Source organism: Archocentrus centrarchus, chromosome 5 (assembly GCF_007364275.1).
Source record: "Archocentrus centrarchus isolate MPI-CPG fArcCen1 chromosome 5, fArcCen1, whole genome shotgun sequence".
In the NCBI taxonomy this organism is placed as follows: Eukaryota; Metazoa; Chordata; class Actinopteri; order Cichliformes; family Cichlidae; genus Archocentrus; species Archocentrus centrarchus.
In genome coordinates, this window is record NC_044350.1 from 19,688,871 (window position 1) to 19,712,381 (window position 23,511).

General features: G+C 41.2%; 2 protein-coding genes across 10 annotated transcripts; one reads left to right on the plus strand and one right to left on the minus strand.

Annotated features, from left to right (window-relative positions):
• Positions 1 to 149: 149 nt before the first annotated feature.
• Positions 150 to 8,947, minus strand: bap1 (BRCA1 associated deubiquitinase 1). 2 transcript variants are annotated; one of them, XM_030728499.1, is made up of 17 exons: positions 8,702 to 8,947; positions 8,402 to 8,431; positions 8,261 to 8,315; positions 8,040 to 8,172; positions 7,208 to 7,327; positions 6,887 to 6,948; positions 6,624 to 6,766; positions 6,229 to 6,307; positions 6,009 to 6,132; positions 5,486 to 5,627; positions 5,195 to 5,370; positions 3,852 to 3,985; positions 3,278 to 3,741; positions 2,920 to 3,149; positions 2,646 to 2,738; positions 1,442 to 1,514; positions 150 to 1,129 (listed from the first exon to the last, which is right to left on the minus strand). In XM_030728499.1, the coding sequence occupies exons 1-17, from the start codon at positions 8,736 to 8,738 to the stop codon at positions 996 to 998; spliced, it is 2,229 nt and encodes a 742-aa protein (XP_030584359.1). In that variant the 5' UTR covers positions 8,739 to 8,947; the 3' UTR covers positions 150 to 995. The 2 variants fall into 2 exon arrangements, with proteins under 2 accessions (XP_030584359.1, XP_030584358.1); XM_030728498.1 differs by having other exon boundaries at positions 2,920 to 3,152; positions 8,702 to 8,946.
• On the plus strand, positions 8,888 to 22,965 carry rad54l2 (RAD54 like 2). Of its 8 annotated transcripts, none has more exons than XM_030728494.1 (22): positions 8,888 to 8,991; positions 11,613 to 11,789; positions 11,944 to 12,253; positions 12,342 to 12,478; positions 12,580 to 12,720; positions 12,818 to 13,050; positions 13,160 to 13,342; positions 13,468 to 13,601; positions 13,689 to 13,885; positions 14,366 to 14,708; positions 14,810 to 14,987; positions 15,139 to 15,369; positions 15,543 to 15,661; positions 15,956 to 16,074; positions 16,350 to 16,449; positions 16,550 to 16,755; positions 17,575 to 17,750; positions 18,502 to 18,698; positions 19,030 to 19,229; positions 19,372 to 19,461; positions 19,549 to 19,644; positions 21,243 to 22,965. In XM_030728494.1, the coding sequence occupies exons 2-22, from the start codon at positions 11,642 to 11,644 to the stop codon at positions 22,265 to 22,267; spliced, it is 4,563 nt and encodes a 1,520-aa protein (XP_030584354.1). In that variant the 5' UTR covers positions 8,888 to 8,991; positions 11,613 to 11,641; the 3' UTR covers positions 22,268 to 22,965. The 8 variants fall into 8 exon arrangements, with proteins under 8 accessions (XP_030584354.1, XP_030584351.1, XP_030584353.1 ...); XM_030728491.1 differs by having other exon boundaries at positions 8,924 to 9,023; positions 11,591 to 11,789; XM_030728493.1 differs by having other exon boundaries at positions 8,947 to 9,023.
• Positions 22,966 to 23,511: the final 546 nt, after the last annotated feature.

Below are 23,511 nucleotides of genomic sequence, written 5' to 3' on the forward strand. Positions count from 1 at the left end.
GATTGCTCTCCCTAGTGTACACCCACTGCCACTACAGTACATTTACTTTTGTCTGATAAACCTATAAACAAATCCACAAAACCTAACATCTGACAATGTTAGACCCACCCATTTACTGCTACATTAACACACAAAAGACATACATTTCCTCTTACTTTATTGTAGTATGAACTGGTAAGCACAAAGAACTGACTTCAGTGTATAGGCAAGCCAATAAACAGATACATATGTACAAACAGACAGCGACACACACTCAGCTTAATCTTCACTCACTTTGAGATCCATTTCAGCTACAAAAATAACACAATAACCTGTTTGGGTTTTTTTTTTTTTTAGATTTGCAGGACCTCAGGAGACAAACTATACATAAATAACCAGAGACCTTCAGTTGAAAAGACATTCCAGTGAAGAGAAAAACTTGATGCATCAGTCTAAGAGTTTGTTGCTGCAGCCACTGCCTGACGACTGTGTCTTGTTGATATTAAAACTGTCCATATTGATTAGAAGTCTATTTTTATTGTTATATAGTGAATTTACTATACTGGCTATGCTGAGGTGCTGAGGATGAATAAAACACAGGCTTTGCTGTCAAAACATTCAATACTTCATTGGCACTGGGAAAAACATAAAAGAGGGGTAAAACTGAGGAAATATTGAGTTATGGTTACAAATGTTTAGTAATATATAGAATTTTAGAGAAATACAGCAAAAACAAACAAAAACAAAAAAGTACTGACCACAAAACTGTAGAGAGAAAAAAGAAGCATTCCACTTCACTTGGGACATGCCCTTTTTTCTTTATTAGAGGCTGTATATAGCAATGGCACAGTTGGAAAACAGCACACTGAGTTTAAAATAGTATATACAAAACTGATAAAAGAAATAAAGACAATACAGCACTAAACTACCTTTAGGAGAATGTTTCAGGAGTGCAGCTTTTATTTTCCCCCCTGTGGTGATTGCTTGCTGCTCTCAGAAGTTTTGATTGTTCGTATTTACTGGCGTTTGGCTTTATAAGGTCGGGAGCGTTTCCTTCTGTCGGGCTTCCTCTGTTTGTGCAAACGGCCAATGCTCACTCCCTGCCGCCGACGCACGGATATGTTCTGCTCCACAAGGCTGGCCAGCATGCCTGCAGAAGATAACCAGAGAGTGAAGGAGCAACAGTTTCAAAAATACCAACAAAATGCTCATGTTTTGTTTTTTTTTTAATTTTAGGGGATTCTTTCTTAGTGAGTAAATTCTTAATGAGTACAGAAAAAAAGACTGACATCTAATATAAAAATAGCTGTGGTACAATTTAACTTGGACACACTATGAGTAACCACTAAGACTCTATGCAATGTAAATGAAAACTCAAGAGTTCCTAAAGGATGGTTTTGATAGGGAGGGAACTAGAAGATAAACTGTGATGAAATATAGGAGACACGATAACCAGCTTTACCTTCTTGGGCCAGCATTGATATAAAGGTGCAGATAAACTCATCATAATTGTGGGTTCTCCTCTGATCATCAATCTGAACACAAAAGAGAAAGATTTTGATTATCACAGAAAAAAAAAAAAAAACAAGTCTCATGAAAGCAACCCAAATATGTTATTATGTAAAAGTCTTGAGCCACCCCTCATTTTGTTATATTTTGCTAGGAAAATAGGTGCAGTGAATTAATGAAACGTGCAGCGCACACAGAAATACAGCATATAAGGCAGAATTTTTACAATGAGCTTGAGAGTCAATATTTGGTATGACCATCTATATTCTTTAACACAGCCTGAACTCTCATTGGCAGCTTTCTTGTTATTTATTTTATTAGTCTTCAGTAATAGTTCTCCAGTCTTCTTAAAGTACATTCAAAGCTCTTCTTTGGATGTTGGCTGCCTTTTGCTCCATTCTCTGCCAAGATGATCCCACACTGCTTCAGTAATGTTGAGCTCGGGCTCTGGGGAGGCCAATCCATGACTGATAGTGTTCCATTGTGTGTTTTTCTATCCAGGTATCCCTTTTACTGCATTGGTAGTATGTTTGGGATCATTGCCATGCTGAAAAATGAAGCCGTTGGCTCAAACTCTGAATGTACTTTTCTGCATTTGTAATTCCATCACTTCTGACACAACTGGCTGAAATTCAGTCCCAAAACATGACAGAACCTCCTAACACATTTTATAGATGATTGTAGACATTCACTGTTGTACCTCCCTGTTTGGCATTTTTCATGGATTTAGCTAAAAAAATGGGACCAAATTGTGTATTTGTGACAGGCTGTTGGAACAAAGTGCCTAAAGATAAAAATTTAAAATTGGTTCTTTGCAAAGTTGTCTGCTATGTGCAGTCTCAACACTGGGTCATCACTTGAGTTTGGTGCTTTTTTTTTTTTTTAATGTTTGAATGATTCATAGGTCAATATTAAGCGACTTAAAACAAACAAACAAAAATTCCTCTGAAATGGTCAGGTGCAAGAAATGGATGGAAAATGAATGAAAAACCAGCCAATGTCCAAAGAAAAGCTTTGAAAGACCTACAGAAAGCCCGGAGAACTATTGCTCAAGACCACTTTAAAAATTACTAGAAAGTCTGGCTCCTTGGAAGCAAAATATAAACAACTGAGGGGCATCTCAAGGCTCTTGCACAGTACTGTAAACAAAAACCTACTTTATATTTCTTCCTCTTTTCTACTTCTTCTTTTAGATACACCTCGTAATTGGCAATGTCAGCCTCTACACACTTGAGCAGTGCAAGCAACTCCTGCAAAAGACAGAATAAAATGACACACTGTGTGTTCTAATATACATATTCAGCAATGGCCCCCTAATTGGCAACACAAGCAAAAAAAAAAAAAAATGTACTGTGATATAAAAATACTGTGGTAGATAAATTTGGGTAACTGTACATAGTGGAATAAACCCTGGTAATTTTCTGGACTTACTTTGGGTGAATACTTATCCCCGGGTGGCTTGCTGTCTGCAGAAGTTTCCATAGTGCTGAGTTTTTCCTTGCCTGGTTTCATCTCAGCTCCATCTGTGCTCTCCTCTTCTTTCTTGACCTCTGCAGATGGTCCCTCATCTCCTCCTTTCACACCTTCTTTTCCGTCTGCCTGCTCTTTCTCTTTTAACTTCTCAGGAGTGCAGGGCCGCTTTGTGCCATCAGCAGCCAAATCTGCTGTACAGGTGAAAAGTCTGTTTACTTCATGTCTAAAATGATTAATATACTCGAACTAAAGGGATTACTTCAGCAGAGGCTTTTAAATGACCAATGTAACGTCAGTAATGACCCTGTGTACTCACCAGATGGAGGGAGAGCATAGATAGTTCCATCCTCCTGTAGATGTAGCAGGGCTACACTGACAGAGGGGCCAAGTTCTCGTACAGCACGGTTATGTCTGGAGTCTAGCCTCAGCATCTCATCTTCTCCGAACAGTACACGAGACAGATGGGATGCAACTGGACTGGATGGGCGCGTGGCAGCCTGGGAGCGAGCCGGAGAGCGCAGCGGGGAGTTAAATGCACTGCCAATCTCAGAGGCTGTGTCAGTGCTCTCATTGCTGGGTGTGGGGGAAGGTTGTGAAGCAGATGTGATGCAAATGCCCCCGGTGCGACCCTCGGTGCGAACAGACAGAGGTGTGTTCAGGGCATCTTTTCTTTGGGCCTCCTTCTTCAGTTTCTCAGCCAAAACACTAAGGGCAATCTGGCTCTCCATTCCAGTCCCAACCCGTCCTGTCCTTGAGCGCAGACTTGCTTTCCGCCTAAATCTAAAAAGAAAGAGTAACATTTATAAACACTAATTAAAACAGCTTTAGCTTCAGGTCAGATCACAAGTGAAGAAAAAAAAAATCCCCATGAACAAATCTGTAATACTTGCCTGCTGGAAGGACCTGCAGAACCAGGCATTTCTTCCTCCTCCTCATCATAGTCATCTTCATCATCTGAGTAAGCGGGCTGAGGAGGGCCAGGCATCCGAGAGCGACCAACACCAGCTGCGAGATCTTCCTCCTCCTGTTAATCAGAGAATCTTTAATAAAGCTCCACAAAATTCTTTTTTTTTCCCCCTAAAGCCAAAAAAATGTGTTTAAGGGACACCTAAACTTAAAATAAAACTTATAAAAACTAAGTTAAAAGTTTAATCAAATGATCCGTTTTGCAGGAAACTAAGCATTTTTCAATAAGCAGCAGCTTTTTAAAGAAGTGACCTGTATCTGTGGCGTGCTGGATGCATGGTGCTTAAGTTCAGGACACAGAAAGCAAATAAATAAAAGAGAGAAAGAAAGCAAGAACAAAAAAGGTCACAAAGTCAAATCAAATTTTTTTGTGACCACAAACACACAAAATCAGTGGCCTGACAAAAAGAAAAAAACAAAACAAAACTGTTGGCCGCCAGTGCAATCCCTCAGCCTCCTGGCAGTAGGATCTGTAGGTGGCACAAATCCCCAGGAAGCACAGGTTCTAGAACACATAATTACCAGGGCTCGGTAGATCTTAATGGGGTGTATATGAGCCTTAGTGACTTTATTCACCATATCAATTCAAAAGCAAATGGCTAATAAGAACCAGGAATAAGAAATGCTAAAATCATAATAAATATAAACCACTGAGGATATTGTTACTTTCTGTGACTGACATTTATTAATGCACAAACTAACTCATTGAGATTTTTAGTAGAGGCATCAACAGTATCAATTTGAGCATCCTAGGTGACATCTTTTCTGAGTTATTGCATTTACAAGATTTTCAGAAAACTTGACCTCTGACCTTGAAGTCAATGTCACTGAGATTCAAACTCATGAAAGATTTTCAGTAGATGCATTTATGGTATGAATTTGAACATCCTAGGTGACATTGTTCTCGAGTTATCGGGTTCACAAAGTTGAAAGTTGGCCGCCCACCCAGCAGGGAGACAATACCCCATCAGCCTTTTTAGGCTGAGGGGTAAAAATGCCAATCTCAGTCCCGGTCATTCATTACAATCAAAGCATCCAAAAAAATACCACATGGATAAATGCTGTACACTTTTTCTTTCACCTGCTCCCATTAGGGGTCAGCACAGCAGATCATCTGCCTTCATCTGACCCTATCCCTAGCATCCTCCTCTGTCACACCAACTCTCTACATTTACTCCTCTTCTACATCCATGAACCTTCTCTGTGGTCTTCCTCTTTTCCACGCTGAACATGCTAATTAGGTAAACACTTCTCTGCCCCTTCTTACCTGCATTGGAGACTTGGCATAGTTGTGGTTGTCCAGAAAAGCAGGCAAACGCTGAACAATGGGATTGGAACTAGTGACTTGCTGGGGACCTCCTCCGGAGGGGACTGGTGGTTTTCCCATGACCTTAGTGTTTCCTGAAGGGTTAGAGACATCCTTGGACTGAACCCCTGAGTCATCTAAAATGAGAGTTGGTGTATTTTTATGCTTCAGTTTAAAGTTTGTGATAAGCTGATGATACAATTTAAAAGAATGAATTAAGGGAGACAGCAGAAAAAGAGCCAACCACTTTACCTGAGGATGCCTGATCGGCTCCCTGGGATGTAACTGGGTCCACATCTGCTTCTTTCTTGACTGCGGCCGTGCTTTCATCTGGAGCGGAAGAGTCCTGCTGTTTCTTGTCATGGACGAGCTCGGGCTGGGTGAGCCGGATCATCTGATTGGCACAATAACATATTTTAATTGTCTTCTCAAAAAAGAACATACATAGGCATTGGTGTATATGCATGTTTTGTTTTGTAGCTATTCCTCTTATTGTATTGGTGAGGGCCCAACCTCCCATTACAATGGGAGGTTGGGCCCTCATCACATTGTTGGGGCTCTCTGTAGAACTGCAGGATCTTTACCTTAAGATATAAAGCAGCTTGAGTTTCTGTGCACTGATGCTATTAAAAATAAACTTAAAGTGAACATTTTAGTCCCACTTAATTTCCCTTACAAATTTCCACTTGGACAAAAACCTTCAAAGTTTAATATACTCTCAGTTAATTGGACTTTGAGGATTGTAATTGGCCTGCAATGAAACTCAGTTCCTGACCTTCTGCAGACCCTCCAGCACAGTCTGTCGATTCCTTTTTAATATTTCCAGTTTGGACTCGTACTTCATTCTGCGGTCAGGCACCACTGCCATCAGGTTAAAGCGGATATCATGGTATGGCTCACTGAAAAAGAGCAGAGCAGCAGCATGGGAATGAAGCCTTAAGGGTGACTGTAAAGCTAAAGCACTGCTACTTGAAGCTAACTGATTCAGGACTCACCCAGCAGTGGCCAGTCCAATCCTCTCCATAATAACGCGCCGTGCCTTATCAGTCCATTCCTCCTCCTCACCCCAGGGTCCTAAAATATTGAGCAGTACTATAGTTAATTTAAGCAGCAATTTCCATAAAGTGGGTGCTCAACAACAACATGGTTCATTTCAATTTAAATAACTTCCATAAGGAGGTATTAAGAGACAGACAATTTGTTTTTGTTTGCATGGTTACTTCAGAAAGGGCACTGCTTTATTTAGGACACCAAAATTTTTTAGTCAGCATTTGTACTTAGCACAGACTCTCAGACAACCACTGAGGTTATACCTGATTTCAGGCTCTTTGCTGGATTTAAAAAAAAAAAAAAAAAGAAAGAAAGAAAGTTTTGTTGGTACATGTCTCACCATGGTCAATGGGGTAAGCCTTGAGCCCATCAAGCTCAAAGAGGCGGTCTTTGATAGGCACATAGCTGACAAAGTGGAAGGCTTCCATTGTCCGCACTGCACTGATCCCGTTCTGTTTCTCCGGCAAGTGCCTAGGCTCCGGTCTCCATAGAAACACGGAAAGAGAGCTTGAGAAACTGACGATTGCACAAAGCCTGACATCTCCCACAGCGTGGCAGACCAATCACAGAAGATGTGAAAAGGAATCACTGACTGAAACCAACCTGGCATGGCTGTTGTGTGCTCTGGCAAGCTCTGGGGCATTTCCTATTGCATAACCTTTGCTCTGAAATATACACAATTGAGAGTTACCCATGATGATATGGGAGAAGAAGTTGACTGTTGATAGAAACATAAAAATGTTCTGATATGAATATCATGTTTGGGCAATCTTAATTAATACATCCCATACAGTAATTCCACTACTTTTGCCAACTTACTAAGACACTCAGTATGACACTCATCAAATAAAAGTGAATGAAAAGGGGCACGATCAATTACTAGAAATATCAGACATTAGTGAGCAGGTGTGAGGAACAACTTACTTCAGGACTGAAGCCTTTTGTAAAAGCTTTCATGCGACTAAGGGTGGTGCCAAGCTCAACTCCACTGCAGTTCAGAAGAACACTCAGCAAAGCATGGGTGGCACATGAATTTGGTATCAGCTAGATAAAAAAGTAACAATAAATGTCAAATTAGACCACCTACAGCAAGATATGAACACACAGATGTGGCTTTTAAAGGGCTGGAATCAAAATGTATTAAAGGGCCACTTCGTTTTGGGCCACTCGTGATTAAAGACAATGTTTTAGTTCAGTTTTTTTGTTCTTTAGTTTTGTGTGTGTGTGTATATATATGTTATTTAAGAGGGTACTCTCTTAACAAAATTACAAATGCTAACATCTTTAGTTGTTTAATAGTATTTGATTAAAATAAAGATCCAAATATACAGAAAATGTTTCCATTAACTTTATTTTAATAAATACTATATACAAGAACACATTATCTATTATATAAATAATGTGATTTATGGTATAGACTTTGGTGGAGCTTATTGAGCTCTATCCAGCTTTAATTATTTTAATGAAAATCACAGTTTTATTCAGTTGTACAAAAAAATAAGTTTTCCCAAGTGATAGAAAATTTATGCTGTTTCTCCTTGTTTTTGTGACCTGAATGAATAAAAATCTAATGACTATCACAGGCGTATTACCTTTAGTATGGATTAAATTTGCTCAGCTGTGAGGAGAAACATCCTAGTTACAGTGTGGACCAAATTAATAACATGGCAGCTCATAAGAAATTATAACAACCTTAACAGTTTTAAGGGCTGATCAGCTTTAATTGAAAGAATAATATTGCAGGAGTACCACTCACTTGATGAGCAAAAAACATGTCATTTACAATTTCCTCATCAATGACTGACGTCTCATCCACTAAAGTGTTAACTTTCCTCCTGGACCTACGCTCCTCAATCCACTTGAAGAGGAAGATGAAGCCATAGACTGGGCTGAAAAATATGAATGTAAACTGTATGAATTTTCACTAGTTTGAATATTCCAGCCAGATTTCCCCTGAATGATCCCCAATTCACTTACCTCTGACACTTGCTTTGAAGATCATAGATCTCCTCCACCTGGACCCCCTTTACACCTACGGAGTAGACACACAAGGAAGTATTACTATAGGTTCTAACAGAGCTCCACTGATATTCACTGCAGAACAGCACAGGTACTCACCAAAATCTTCCACCAGCAGAGTGAACAGTCCTACAATTATAAAACATTTAAGGTTCAATATCGAATAAAAACAACAGACAACACATCAAATAATAATAAAAAGAAACCAAAAAAAAAAAACCACTGTATTACTTTCACTGATATCCTCCCTTCCGTCTTTACTCACAGCACCAACTTACACAACACAATACCTCTTGACATGTTTTAGCTTGTATTGTTTAATTGAAAAGCTAAACTGTGCCTCTCGCTTCATGTGAGAGCTAATGTTAGTTAGCTACGCGGTCTGCTCAAACTCCTCACCGGGATCGCTCTCGAGCTCTAGCCACCCTTTATTCATATTTGCATCTGTGCGCAGCAGAATGATATTTAAGATGTTCTCCAATCCATGTCCAGGGTGATAATTTTTGCGGATAACGTCGTATCCATTAACAAATCCGCTGCGGAGAGTAGCAGATAAACACAATAGACAGGACTAGCCTCCTACAAAATACGCAATCAAGAAACGACGGGTGGTCGCAAAAAACAGTCCGGTCGACAACTTCCTGAGAGAACAACGACGAGTGAATAGCTCAATCAGTCAGCCATGCATGGTGATAATATCTAACAATACCCACAGGATCGGGTAAACAACAGCGAATTTGGTGTCATCCTGTAAACGATTATACATAAAGTTAATAATCAGGCCTCTGTGTTCGTAGTAGCGGCTACCACTCCAGAGGACCTAAAACTTTCGGGCATGTTTAATGGGGGCCAAAGAAACTGTACTATGGTGATATTAATATTCAGAATGGACATGTGTCATATCTTAATCCAAAAACTGCTTGTAGGAATGGGAATCATGACTTCAGGGAAAGCCACTTCTAGTTAGTCGGAACGCAAGTTGGAGCAGCCTCCACGGGGACCGCATTTATGGTCACACTGGAAAAAATTGGAAATTAGCAACGTTTTATCAGTGCATTTACACAATTACCGTACTTTTTTGATTGAATGATCTTTAGAAGCACTAACACACGGGCTTCTTAAATAGTACAGCGTCCGCTTATACAAGGTAAGCTCAAGTCCACGTTTAAATCACGGGTCTTAGTTAGCCGAGTGTGTTAGCCTCGCTCTAATTTGGGCTAGCATTAGCTACTGGTACGTTACACCTACACGGTATTAGATCGTTATCTCGCCACAACAAAACAGTCGATTCTGCAAAGAAAGGCTGCTGCTCTTAGAGCTCGAGTCACAGACGGGTCTCAGCCCGTCCCCTCCAATGCCGCTGACGGGCCGTGGAGGTTACCGTTACCCTTCGGGGGCTGAAATTGCGTTTGTTGTTGTGTAATTAGCTAGCACGTTGCTCTGCTGACTCAGCCGACAAACAGTATAATTTCTGTGCATGCAGTAAGGTAGCCCAAAAATAAGCTGCCTACCAACAAGTGTTTGCTGTACATGATTTTGTTTTTTGTTTTGTTTTTTTAAATACAAAACATGAGTTGCAGAGGTGGCTGCAAGCTGTGTCCATCCCTGGCTCCCAATCCTTTTAGGAAGAGGGAGTCGGTGTTTTTCTCCTGGCTAAATCTGTATATGTGATCATTTCATCTATGGACCTGGAAATCTGTTTTGAATGAGTAAGAAATGTGAAATCTGTAAACTAAGTATATGAGGGCTGAATCCGATTTCCTTCTATTACAAAGGCACAGTGACCCAGGCAGTCTGTAAACACTAAACTCTGCTCTTATCAGGCATCAGCTTTCAGCCTTGTGCTCACCAAGTCAAGATGATTGTAGTGGGGTTTTTTTTTCTTTGCAAAACTTTTGAAATTAATTTTTCGAGTGGAATTCCCATTCTTTAGGACCTCTGCTGAATCAAAAACGCAAGGTACTGATGCTGACCTTAATTTTAACTCACATCTTATCACCATCACCAATAACAATAATAAATAGTAATAATAATATGTTTCTTGTCATTGGACATTTACAAGTAAAATTGGATGATATCCTTTCACTACTAACGACATTTCGCATTCTGTGGGCATTCATTGTGTAATTCATTTTCTTAAAAAAAACTGCACAGTCTGTTTAGTATAGTTATGGCTTTCGGATAAAAAAATTTTAATCTCTTCTTGTTTCTTAATGTTCCAAAACATCGGCCCGAGGGCAACAGTACAAACAGAGAGTGTCCAGGATGGGATGGCTCCTTTGTTATTCTTTGGGCTTTTGGGGGGGGCAGCAGAAACTGTAAAGATCTTTTGGGTAGTGGTGATGACCCTCTGGAGTGCTTTTCTCTCTGCCGCTGTGCAGCTGGCAAACACACACAGATACAGTTTACTAAAATGGTCTTTATGGAGCAGCAATAGAAGGACACAAGCAGTTTTTGGGTGAGGCAGCCTTATTGCAGGACTATTTGAAATAATTAAGTTTTCTGCTTCAGTCATATTCAGAAGCATTTCTACATGCCTTTATTTATGGCCTATTTATGGCTATTATGAGTATCAATTGCAGAGAGGAACAAATCCAGATTAGGTAAAGAGGAAACACAAACCAATGGCAAACATTTTTTGTAATACTGTACAATACATAATCTTTACTTTAAAACATTTGAAGGTCTCGGCACAATATAAATAACTGCTCTTGGTTTACAAAGCTATGTATCAAAGTGTAGGATACTGTGAAAAAGTATTTGCTCCCTTCCTGGTTTCTTAATTTTTTGCTGTTGTCACACGTCCATGTTTCAGATCATCAAACAAATGTTAATATTAGACAAAAATAACCTGAGTAAATATAAAATACAGTTTTTAAATGATGATTTCATTTATTAAGGGGGAAAAAAAGCTCCCCAAACCTACCTGGCCCTATGTGAAAAAGTTTTTGCCACGGGTGGCACAACCAGTTATTAGGTTTACATTTTCAGACAGGGCCAGATAGGTTTGGCTAACTTTTCTCCCCTTAAATAAAATAATAATTTAAAAACTGCATTTTGCATTTACTTAGTTTATCTTTGTCTAATATTAAAATTAGTTTGATGATCTGAAACGTGTGACAAATATGCAAAAAGTCAAGAAAGTTTTAAAGTCAAGAAGGGGGCAAATATGTTTTCACACCACTGTATATCCCACATGTTCAAGTTCCAATGATTCATATTTTTTTCACTAACATATCTCCTTTGCATAGTTGTAATATAAAGATTGGATGTGCTTCATTATTGTAGGGCTCCTGATGAAGGTGTGCAGGTAATACTTTGAGAGCCCTGTAAGACGCCATGTCTGAAGAGGCAATTTCAGAAAGTGACCTGGAGGCCAGCCTTAACAGTGAAGAGGAGTATTTGGAAAATGAGGAAGAGGAAGACAATGAAGACATGGAGGAAGATGAGGATGAAAATTATGGAGATGATGAAGATGACAGTGTTGGTGTGTGACTAATTAACTTTGTGCTTTTTATATTTATGTATATATTCTGATTCATTTCAGGCATCAAAGTTTGTCAATTGTGTTCTCTTAAGACAAAGATCTGTAGAGGATGTTAGCCAGTATTCAACTACATTACTGTCTATTCTTTCGTTAGATCGACCTGCAAGTGCCCAGAGCCAGACAGAAACGGGTCAGGATGACAGGGACTCCACCTCAGCTACCTCCGGAGAGCCTTCCTCTGAGCCTCCGTCTCGGCCTGCATCCTGCCCTTCCTCCAGGGCCCCTTCAAGACCCAACTCTCGTTCTCAGCCTCCAACGAGCCCAGAGAACTCGAGTCAGAGCAGGCCACCTTCCAGTAAAACAAAGAAACAGAAAGTCTCTAAACTGAACAAATCCTCAAAGTCTCCCAAAGGCTCCAAACCTTCAAAGCCATCTAAGCCTGCACACATGAGGAAAAATATCAGGTATGATTATGTTTTCTATGATTTCCAGTTATGTTCACTAATATACCTTTGCTTGTGTGTAACCAGACCATTTTCTCTGTGCCTATAGGAAGCTGCTGAAAGAGGATCAGCTGGAAGCTGGAACCAAGGCTGCTCAGCAGGAAGAGATGGAGAGGCGGAAACGTCTGGAGCAGCAGAGGAAGGACTTTCCTACGCCAGCCCCAGCTGTCCCAGACTCTCAACTAGGTGACTTTTCTAAGAGTGAATTACAAACAATATTTCAGTTTTGACAGCTTTTATAGTACTTGATTTCTAAGTTTCCCATTCCTTTCTGATCTTTCCAACAGTGGATCCTGCTTCAATTTTAGGAGAAGTGTCTCACTTGGTCCCTGGTCTCCTGAGCAAGCAGGATGTGATCTGCCTGGACAGCAGTGGCGAAGAAGATGAAAAAGCAGAATCTATGTTGCCCGGACTTCCCATTAGAGATGGTAAGATTAATGAGGGTTCCATGCAGTTGTAAGCTTTTATATCCAAGTTAATTTACACAATACTGACTCAGTTTTTACATCACCACTGATGGTGCAGATGTAATAGAGCTCAGTTCTGGGGACGAAGACGCCCTACAGATAAGCAGTGAGTCGGCTGATGAGGATCCTGATGGTGCCCACGGCACAGAGGAGAGCAGTGGAGCACACATCAACGATGCTCTGAACATGCCTGATAGTCAAGGTCGAGTACTAGTTAATATCAATCACCCTGCAGAGGAGAAAGACATTTTCCTCGCCCCACAGCTGGCCAGGGCTGTCAAACCTCATCAGGTATAGCTGCTATCTTATCCTGCTCATGAGCTTGCAAAACATAGACGCTTGATAACAGAAAAATCACAGTAGAGCTTGTTTTATTGCTAAACTTCTCTTCATCTCTAAGATCGGGGGAATCCGGTTTCTCTATGATAACCTCATTGAGTCTCTGGAGCGGTATAAAACCAGCAGTGGCTTTGGCTGCGTCCTCGCTCACAGCATGGGGCTGGGGAAAACAGTGCAAGTCATTTCCTTTATTGACATCCTGCTGAGGAATACTGAGGCCCATACTGTGCTTGCCATTGTCCCTGTGAGTAATCAGTGTATACGGTGTTTTAAAAAATAAAGTCTTGTATATTGCACATTAATGTTCCTTAAAATCACAGTTTTGTTTTGATTAAAGTGACATCCCATGTTTTTTGTTCCCTTCTGAAGGTAAACACACTTCAGAACTGGCTGACAGAGTTTAACCTCTGGCTCCCATCTCAAGAAGCCCTCTCCCCTGACACTGACCCCACTATTGTCACTGGTCGCACATTCAAAGTTCACATTCTCAACGATGAGCACAAGTATGTAACATATTGACATGTATGCATGGTTAAGTGTTTAAGGTGAAATATTTCAGCTGTTAATCATGTGACCTATATGACCTGCAGAACAACGCTGGCCAGGGCCAAGGTTGTGGAGGACTGGTCCAGAGATGGAGGCGTTTTGCTCATGGGTTATGAAATGTATCGGCTGCTGTCCATGAAGAAGAGCTTTGTGATGGGCAAGAAAAGGAAATCAAAGAAGCCTGCTGGACCAATCATCATTGACCTGGATGAAGAAGATAGACAGCAAGAACTCATGAAAAGTAAGCACAAGCATAAGGAGTCCTCTGAAACATACATTATGTGGAGAGTTATGTTTTTTACTCTTCCACTTATTTGAGTTATTGAAGTGGACCTTTTGACCATGCACAGGCCTTATGGAGCATTTTTAATCACATTATATGGATTGGAATCACTTAATTGTACCAACAGCGTATATGAGGAGTTAGATTATAGTATTATATGTTACTTAGCACCAATTATCAGGTATCTGTGTCTGTGCAAAACACCCATACAGTGAGTGGAAGTACTTTGCTAACCATGCTTGCTAATATAAACTGATAACTTGCACTGGTGCATCATGTCTAAATATGGTCATTTCTGGCTCTGAAAAAACTTAACGGCACCAGCCATAAAGCTAAAGCAGAGGCTTTTAAATGAGTCCACAAACCAGTGATGGGTGCATCCGTCTTTTGTATACAGTTTATATTTTATCTATTTACTTCTTCATTCTTTTTCTTCAGATATCGAGAAAGCCATAGCCCGGCCTGGCCCCGATGTGGTGATCTGTGATGAGGGCCATCGCATTAAGAACTACCATGCCAGCACATCCCAGGCTCTAAAGAACATCCGCTCCCGACGCAGGGTTGTTCTGACAGGTTATCCGCTGCAGAACAACCTTATTGAATACTGGTGCATGGTGGACTTTGTTAGGCCTGACTTTTTAGGCACACGCCAGGAGTTCAGCAACATGTTTGAGCGTCCAATTCTAAACGGTCAGTGTGTGGACAGCACACCTCAAGATGTTCGCTTGATGCGCTACCGCAGTCACGTGTTGCACAGCCTGTTGGAGGGTTTTGTCCAGAGGTAAGCTTTTAGTCAGACTCAGAAATTGGACATGGTGAAAAAGAAGCATACTAATGTGGAAGTCACCACCATGCTTTTGGGGGTGCTTTTCTGGTTTACAGACGAGGCCATGATGTGTTGCGAGACCAGCTTCCCATCAAGGAGGAGCACGTGATCCTGGTACGGCTCTCTCCCGTTCAGAGGGCACTCTATACGGAGTTCATGAAACGCTTTCGAGAAGCAGGAAACAGTGGCTGGCTGGGCCTCAATCCACTCAAAGCCTTCTGTGTTTGCTGCAAGGTGCGACAGTTTGATTTTTTTTTTTTCCCTGAAACTTCAGTTTCTGGTGCCAGTTATTTACATTGAGGAGCCTTACTTGATGTGGTTATGATTGTCAGAGAAAATTCCTGCTTTTTTTTCTTACTAAGCACTGTTTCATCTTCTTCTCTAGATCTGGAATCACCCAGATGTGCTCTATGAAGCCTTGCAGAAAGAGAATCAGGCCAACGAGCAGGATCTGGACCTTGATGACATCACTTCAGCTAGCAACCCTCGCTGCCCTGCACCCAGTGCTGGCCTCAAATCCAAAGTAGCAGACTCAAGCAACAGTAAAGTCAACAGCACCCTGCCACCGCTCAACTCCTCTCAGGACAGAGCCAATCAAGTCATCACATATGAATGGGTATGTCATGAACATAGAGCTTGGCTATATTAATCAAATAACACAGTTTGGTTTAATAGTTTTAGTTCTACTCCTTAACAAACAATTTAAAATATTCCTTCTTTGTCCCAAGCCAATAAAGTGCTTAAAGGTTTTTATATATATTTATTTATTTATTTATATTTATATTTTAGGCAAAGGACATAATGTCCAACTACCAGACAGGAGTTCTGGAGAATTCTGCCAAGATGGTTCTGCTCTTTCATTTGATTGATGAGAGTGTCAGAAGAAGAGACAAGATTTTGGTCTTTAGGTAAGTTCTGTGCACCATGTACAGGGCATTAAAGACAAATCCACCAATAAGCTTATAGAAGACACTGCAGTTTGCCTAATTAATCAGACTCTTTTTGGTTTTGGAGCTTTTGCAAACATTGATGGTTTATTTTTTTTAATCCTACCATATTTTATGAGGTTTTCTGCATTCGTTTAGGTTACTTTAACAGTTACCTCATTTCATGAACAAAATTGATTACTGTTCATAACCATAAAAGTAAACACACTTAGTTTTCTTAGCTCTTACAGTCTGTTTTTGCTGTGTTCCCACTAGCCAAAGCTTGTCCACCCTGACGGTCATTGAGGACTTCTTATCAAAGAGACCCATGCCGCAAGGCATTGCCTCCACTGATGGCCAGAGCCAAAACTGGGTTCGCAACCTCAATTACTACAGTGAGTCATCCAATCTGTGCTCTCTGCAGAAAATGCAGTCTTCACCACTGAAACCTCAAAGTTGTGATTGCCTTTATTGATTTGGTGTCCCTGGGTGCATTTTCTATAGTATTAGATTCCTCCACTCATTATAGTCTTTTGCAGAGATGACAAAGTATTCTAGAGGAATTTAATGAAAGTGTTCTTAAACTCAGTATCTGGTCTTCAGTTCACAAGTTAAAGTGTGTTTAGGTGCTTTGCTGTAAAGAGATGCTATATCTCTGCATTGTCTGCAGGATTGGATGGAAGTACATCTGCCTCAGAAAGGGAGCGGCTTATCAATCAGTTTAATGACCCAGAAAACAGCACAACATGGGTCTTCCTGCTTTCTACCAGGTATAAATCTCTGCATTTTCTTTCTTTAATTTTTTTTTTTTTAATCACATTTTACCCATGCTCTAGCAGCAAGTTTATTATTAATTTCTGTGTTTTTCAGAGCGGGCTGTTTGGGGGTAAATTTGATTGGTGCCAATCGTGTAGTTGTGTTTGATGCATCGTGGAATCCCTGTCACGATGCCCAGGCTGTGTGTAGGGTTTACCGATATGGTCAGAGAAAGCCCTGCTACATTTACCGTCTTGTCTGTGACTTTACCTTGGAGAAAAAGATCTACGACAGACAAGTCTCCAAACAGGGCATGTCGGGTAAGGGATTCCTTAATCTGAACAACAGGTATTAGTACTTACAGTGGCCAGACACTTGTCTGGAGTTTTCATGAGCCCTTATAAAAGCTCTGATCTTATTTAGACCCCAGTCATACAAGCCTAGAGACCAAGCAGTAACCATATGGCAAACATTGGTTACAAGAAAAAAATGTGTATTCCTCAACTGGTCAGAGAGTGCTTGCTGGCAATTGCTGTGAAATTGGTTGTGTAAGCCCCAGTCACACAGCCCTAGAGATAGGCCAGTGACCCTCTGGTAGCCTCCGGTCACTAGGAAAAAGTGTGTATTCTGTGAGTGGTTGCAGGAGGGTGCTGGCAGCTGCTGCCATGACATTAGTTGCAAAGAGGTTGGTGCATCAACAACCTCCTCGTGATTTTTTCGCTAGCAGGTTGCCATGGTCGCCAGTAGTTTGAATGATGCAGACTACTTGCAAGCAGTAGTGAAATTGTGAAAATTGCGATGTAAACCATAATTTGAACTGCTCCTTTTGATTGCAGTGGTAAGGCAAAACATTTACTTTGAAGTGAAACGTTCTCTGTTTTCAGTCTCACTCACAAATTTTGGTGCAGCTCAGAGAGTAAATGGTGTGTGTTTGCAAAAAGGTCAACATCTTCTGTGCAAACAGGCAATCTGTTAGTAACAAAAACAATCACAAGGAGGTTTTTAGTGCAGCATTCTCTTTGTGACCGATTTCAGTGGCGGCCAACTGGTTTCTAGTCCTGTGTGACTGAGGCCTTCAGTATTGCTAATATCTACCTGAATTTATTAAACTCTAAAACCTTCTGTCTATGTCTTTAAAGACCGTGTGGTTGATGACCTGAACCCAGTGCTGAACTTTACTCGTAAGGAGGTGGAGTCGCTACTGCATTTTGTAGAGGAGGAGCCTGAAGCTGAGAAAATCCTTCTAGAATCCCTGGGAGAATACGAGACAGTGATATCTCAAGCTTGTCAGTTATATCCGCACCTCATTACCAAGGTACTGTTGCAATAAAGCATAAGCCACAGACTCAGAACAATCACCTATTTCAAGGCGTTGTGAGAGGTTTAGTTAGTGGAATGTCATGCTGCGATATATTAAAAGATAACCACCAAATTTTAAGAATATTAAAAAAAAAGCAGTGTTTCATTTCTGTTTTTATATTAGCGGAATGTTAGTGCAACAGTAGCTTTCCAACAAAAAAAAAAAATCAGTTACCAGCCAAATCTAGATGATTGGAAGTCTGAGGCTAGGGAAGCTTGTTCTGGTTAGAGTACTACCAGCCCTCCTAACAGCTGCACCACCATGGACCGACCACCCCTCAAAGTCTTACCTGTATTAGAGTGAATACGTAAGCATGAGAGGAATAGGAAAGAAGAAAAAATCCATCTATCCATACATTTTCTTAACCCCTTATCTAGTTCAGGGTCACATGGGGACTGGAGCCTATCCCAGCTGTCATAGGACAAGAGGTGTGGTATAACCTGGACCGATCACCAGTTTATCACAGGGCGAACACAAGGCGAGACAGACAACCATTCATGATTACATTCACACCTACGGCCAGTTTAGAATAATGATTCAACTTAATAATTCTTTGGACTGTGAGAAGAAAAAGAGTACAAATGTTTTGTGAGTCCTGTTTGACTGTTGAGCTGCTCTGGCACATGAGAGAGCAACCTGCCTCTTCCATGACATGCAGCATTCCTGACATTTGATTCAGTTTCCCTATTTCGATGTATTTCTACAGCCACCTTTCCACCACGAGTCTCTGCTGGTGGACCGGAAGGAGTCAAAACTGACCAAAGCAGAGAAGAGAGCTGCTAAGAAGAGCTATGAGGATGAGAAACGAGCCTCTGTGCCCTATTCTCGTCCATCATATGCCCCCTATTACCCAACCAGTGATTATACACTCACAAACATACCAGCATTTAACCAACGTGGATGGTGAGTGCCAGTCTGAAGTGTTATGTCTTGCATTCATTTCAGTTAAATTTTTATTTCTGATATTCTGTAGTTGAATTCTTTACAATGTACACTGTCACTGTCCTACATTAGGTATACAGTTTGATATAATCCATAAATCATTCCAGGTCTAGTATTTCATTCCAAAATTAACAATTCCCTTAAAAGTCTGGAAAAACTAGTAGCCTTGATTGCTAAAAAAAAAAATAAATAAAAATTCTACCTGTATTTGATTCTTTTTCTAATGGATTTCCAAACCAATTGAGACTACCGCTAGAATGTGTGTGTGTGTGTGTTCATCTTATAAGTTCAGCCCTCATATTTCTAGGCGTCCCATGACACGGCCAGATGACAAGCCCGTGGCAAGTGTCAGGCCAATTCAATCAACACCAATACCCATGATGCCTCGCCAGGTAGGCATGGGCATGGTTGGCTCCAGCTCTCCCGGCAGTCTCCCTGTCAACTTTCTGCAGAAAGCCGGCGTTTACGTGCAGAGGATTGTCACTACAACAGGTATTGTGATATTTTATGTAAATCACCGAAATGACTTAACTACCCACTTAATTTTATATTTTTATTTATTTTAGCGATTGAATTTGTTAAATTGTTGAAAAGTTGATTTGAGGAATAATGAGCCATTTGTCTGGATTAACAGATATAGTAATCCCAGGAGCCAACAGCTCGACAGATGTTCAAGCTCGAATTAGTGCGGGAGAGAGCATTCATGTTATCAGAGGATCCAAAGGTTAGTTCAGTGTCATGTTAAGAACTCCCTGCATTCATTTCAAACATTCATTTCAACTGCTTTCATCACTTACTCTTTTCTGCAAAGCAGGTACCTACATCAGAACAAACGATGGAAGAATATTTGCCATTCGATCTGGAAAGATCAGTCGACCCATAGCCGGGGGTTCTGCTGCTTCAAGAGGTGAACATCCATACTTCTTCTCACTTTGTTCAACACAGATCACCCCCAAATCAAATGTACATATTTTTCTTCTTGCCTGTGGTGCTGTTTATCCATCTCAGTTATTTTGGTATGACAGGAAGAATATGTAGGAACTATTTTCTCTTTTTCTCTACGCACATCAGCTGTGTCTATCTGCGGGAGGAAGTGTATGTTGACCCATCATGAGAGTTTGTGACAGTGTAACAGGATGTTTGTGGCATCCCCTTCAGCTGACCTGTAATGTTTGCTAGCCTCTTCTTTTTTTCTTTTGTTTGACAGATTTACACAGTAGAAAGAAAAATAGCTCCTACTGCTCACAGCAAGATCTGTGGATTTTCCATCTATTCACCCATTTTCTTACGCTTATCTGGAGCTTGGTCTTGGGGGCAGCAGCCTAGGTAGAGAAACCCAGACCTCCCTCTCCCCAGCTACCTCCTCCAGCTTATCTGGGGGAACACTGAGGCATTCCCAGGCCAGCTGAGAAATTTAATCTCTCCAGCGTGTCCTGGGTCTACCCCAGGACCTCCTCCCAGTAGAACGTGCCTGGAACACCTCACCCAAGAGGCACCCAGGAGGCATCCTGGTCAGATGCCCAAATCACCTCAACTGGCTCCTTTCAATGTGGAGGAGTAGCAACTCTACTCTGAGCCTCTAAAATGACTGCACTCGTCACCCTATCTCTAAGAGAGAAGGCCAGTCATCCTGCAAGAGAGCTCATTTCCACTGCTTTAACCATTATCTAATTCTTTCGGTCACTACCCAAAGCTCATGACCATAGGTGAGGGTAGCATCGTAAAGTGACTGCTTGGCTTTTACGCTCAGCTCTCTTTTCACCACAATAGACTGGTGTAGCGTCTACATCACTACAGCTGCAGCCCCAATCCATCTGTCAATCTCTTGCTCTTCTCCCCTCACTTGTGAACGATACCCTGAGATACTTAAACTCCTTTTCCGGCTGAGGATCATGCCCTCAGACTTGGAGGTGCTAATTCTCATACCTGTTGCTTCACACTCGGCTGTGGAACACTCCAGAGCGAGCTGGAGGCCACCACCTGATTAAGTTAAGAGGACCACATCATTCGCAAAAAGCAGAAATGAGATTCTGAGACCACCAAGGTGGAAGCCTTCTGCCACTTGGCTAGGCCTAGAGATTGTGTATATAAAAAAAGTTTTTAAATGGACTGTGGATTTTTTTTAATAACCTAGTCATAATTTCAAGAAAGAAACAGTGATGCAAAGTTTTTCTGTTTTTTTTTTCTTTTCTTTTTTTAATCCTTTGAGCACCACGTTTCACCTTGTTTCACTATATTTAAGAGAAGATAGACAAACTGATGAACTCATAAGAAAACAATGTAGTGATATAGAGCACCATAGGCCAGAAAAAAAAAAAGTGAATTTGATTTGAGGGTGAATCGTCCCTTTAATCAATGATTACATTTGTGCGATGAATTATGTCAAGTGTTAACAATATTTTTAACTTTTGGCTTTGCCAGGATTGACCTTTTCAAATTAAATTCCTCAAAGACAGGAGCTTTGTCTCCTGACATTTAATGTCTGCATTTCTGTCTTATCCATAGACACCCAGGGTTCAGGGATCCGTCCAGTCAGTAATGGCTGTTCTTCCCCTGTGGATCAAAACCAGCGCTCCCCCAATGGCGAACAGCGGTCCTCCTCTCCCTTAGGCACTGAGATTCTCAGAGAGCTCAGCCGTTATACTTCATCCACAGGTGATGCTGCTGCTGCATCTGGAATGGGGAATGATTTGGTGTCACCATCAGACATGTCATCTGTGCCAACAGGAGATGGAAGCACCTCACAAAACTACCAGGCCCGTGATCTCAGTAGGCAACTCAATGACGAGCTCTTGAGATCATCTTTAGAGATGCAAGGCACCAAACGCAAGAGTACTGAAAACCAGGGCAACACACAAATAGGAGGCAAACGTACTTCTGCTGCAGCTCATTTCCCTGGACTATCTATGGGCTCTGGTGGGCTTAGTTTTCCTCCAGTGGGTCTGAACTCCTCCTCCCTACTTGGAAACCTTGGTCACATTAGTCACCCGCTTCTAATGGCTGGTAGTGGTGGATCATCATTCCTACAAACACCAGGACAAACACTGACTGACCTACAGACCATATTTCCCTCTGCAGGCCCAGACCTACTGAGACAACCTGCCACAGGGAATGGGCACCTTCCCACCCCCTCCTCATCCTCTCTGTCCACTGTTTTCTCCTCCGCCTCTACCACCATTCCTATGTCATCTACGCCCTCAGCAGCAACTTCTTCCTCCCTACCATCAGGTTCTCTGCCTCCATACTTGATGAACCCCAACATGGCTGGCCTGCTTTCATCAAGTTTCCCCCTCAGCTACAGTCAGCCATTGCTCTCTGAGCCGAGGATGTTCTCCAGCTCTCTCCTCTCAGGGTCAGGGGGGTTTTCTGCACCCAACTCCAGCTCAGCTACATCCAGCTTCCTGTCTCACTTCAACAATCCCACTTCCAGCCTGTTGGGGGCAGCTCTGACCCAACCAGACAGACACCAGAGTACAGAGAATGGCGGTGACAGTTCGGATGATGATGTTATAGAGGTGACAGGACAGTAGAATCTCAAAGTCCTGGCAAGGCAGTTTCACATACACACACACACACACATACACACCTGTTTAACCTAAAGTGCATTAGGAATGGGAATATTTAAATCTTTAATGTAACTAAATAAATAAACCTGAAAATGTGCATTATTTTCTGAATTTGCTCTCAGAATGTAAAATAATTAAAGAGGAAAAAGGTACAATTTGATAAGATTAAAATGAATAAACAAAGAAAACTTCTCAAAGTATATATGTTAATCCTGAACCTCGTAAATATAATGAAGTTACTGGTTTTGACCTTTTTTGAGAGTGCAGCGTTTCTGCAGTTAAACACTTGATACTGTCTCAGTCCCTCAGTCATCAGTGAAACATATCTGAATTCCCATTTCTAATGGTGTCATTAAACGTCACATACAGCGACTTTCACAATGAACACATACCTTAATGGATTTACAGAGTCAAGAGTAACAAAATCCTCATGCTGACTGTCCCAGAGTTGTTGAGCTGGAGCAGCAGAGCAATGGGAACAGACCTTTGTCATACGGGGACCAGCTGAATCTTTCAGGGGCGACAAACAGCCTCCTCTGCTGCGTTTTGAAGCGAGGCCGCGTGTGCAGTTTTCTTTCCTCTGACTTTAGATGGATACGATTTGAAACTTTTTTTTTTTTCATGGCCAGTTTCTTATTAAAAAAAAAAAAAAAAAAAAAAAGTGTAACAAAACTGGAATGCTACATGCCACAATAATGAGTAACTCGGTAGCTAACAGGGGGTTATGAAAATCCACAGAGGTAATCCGTCAAGGCTCACCTTTAACAACAGGAATTTTAGGCTGTCAGAGCATATTTTAGTCTTTAGCAGTTTGATAGACATTGTAGCGCCCCTGTTAAAAAGATATGTGTGATACTATAATTGACCATGTTGATACTTTGTAAATAAACAGTCATTATCATTGTTTATATTGCAAGTCAATACTGTGCAGTGTGTAGATTTTGGTCGTAAGGAGATGGTTTATTATTACAGTGATCATCATGATAAACCCACCCCGAGGATGCTAGGGAAACAAATTTCTGTTAAACTTTGTATATTTCCCCCCCCCTTAAACCTAAAATGAATGTACTTTCATGTTAGCCTTTGATAACACAGGGGCAGGGACATGGATTTGGACTGTGTTCTTTCATTTTTAGCCTTAAATAAACACAAAGGGGTCTTCAGTCTTAGCATTTATCTTACTTTTTACAAATCTGTCAGAAGAGCTA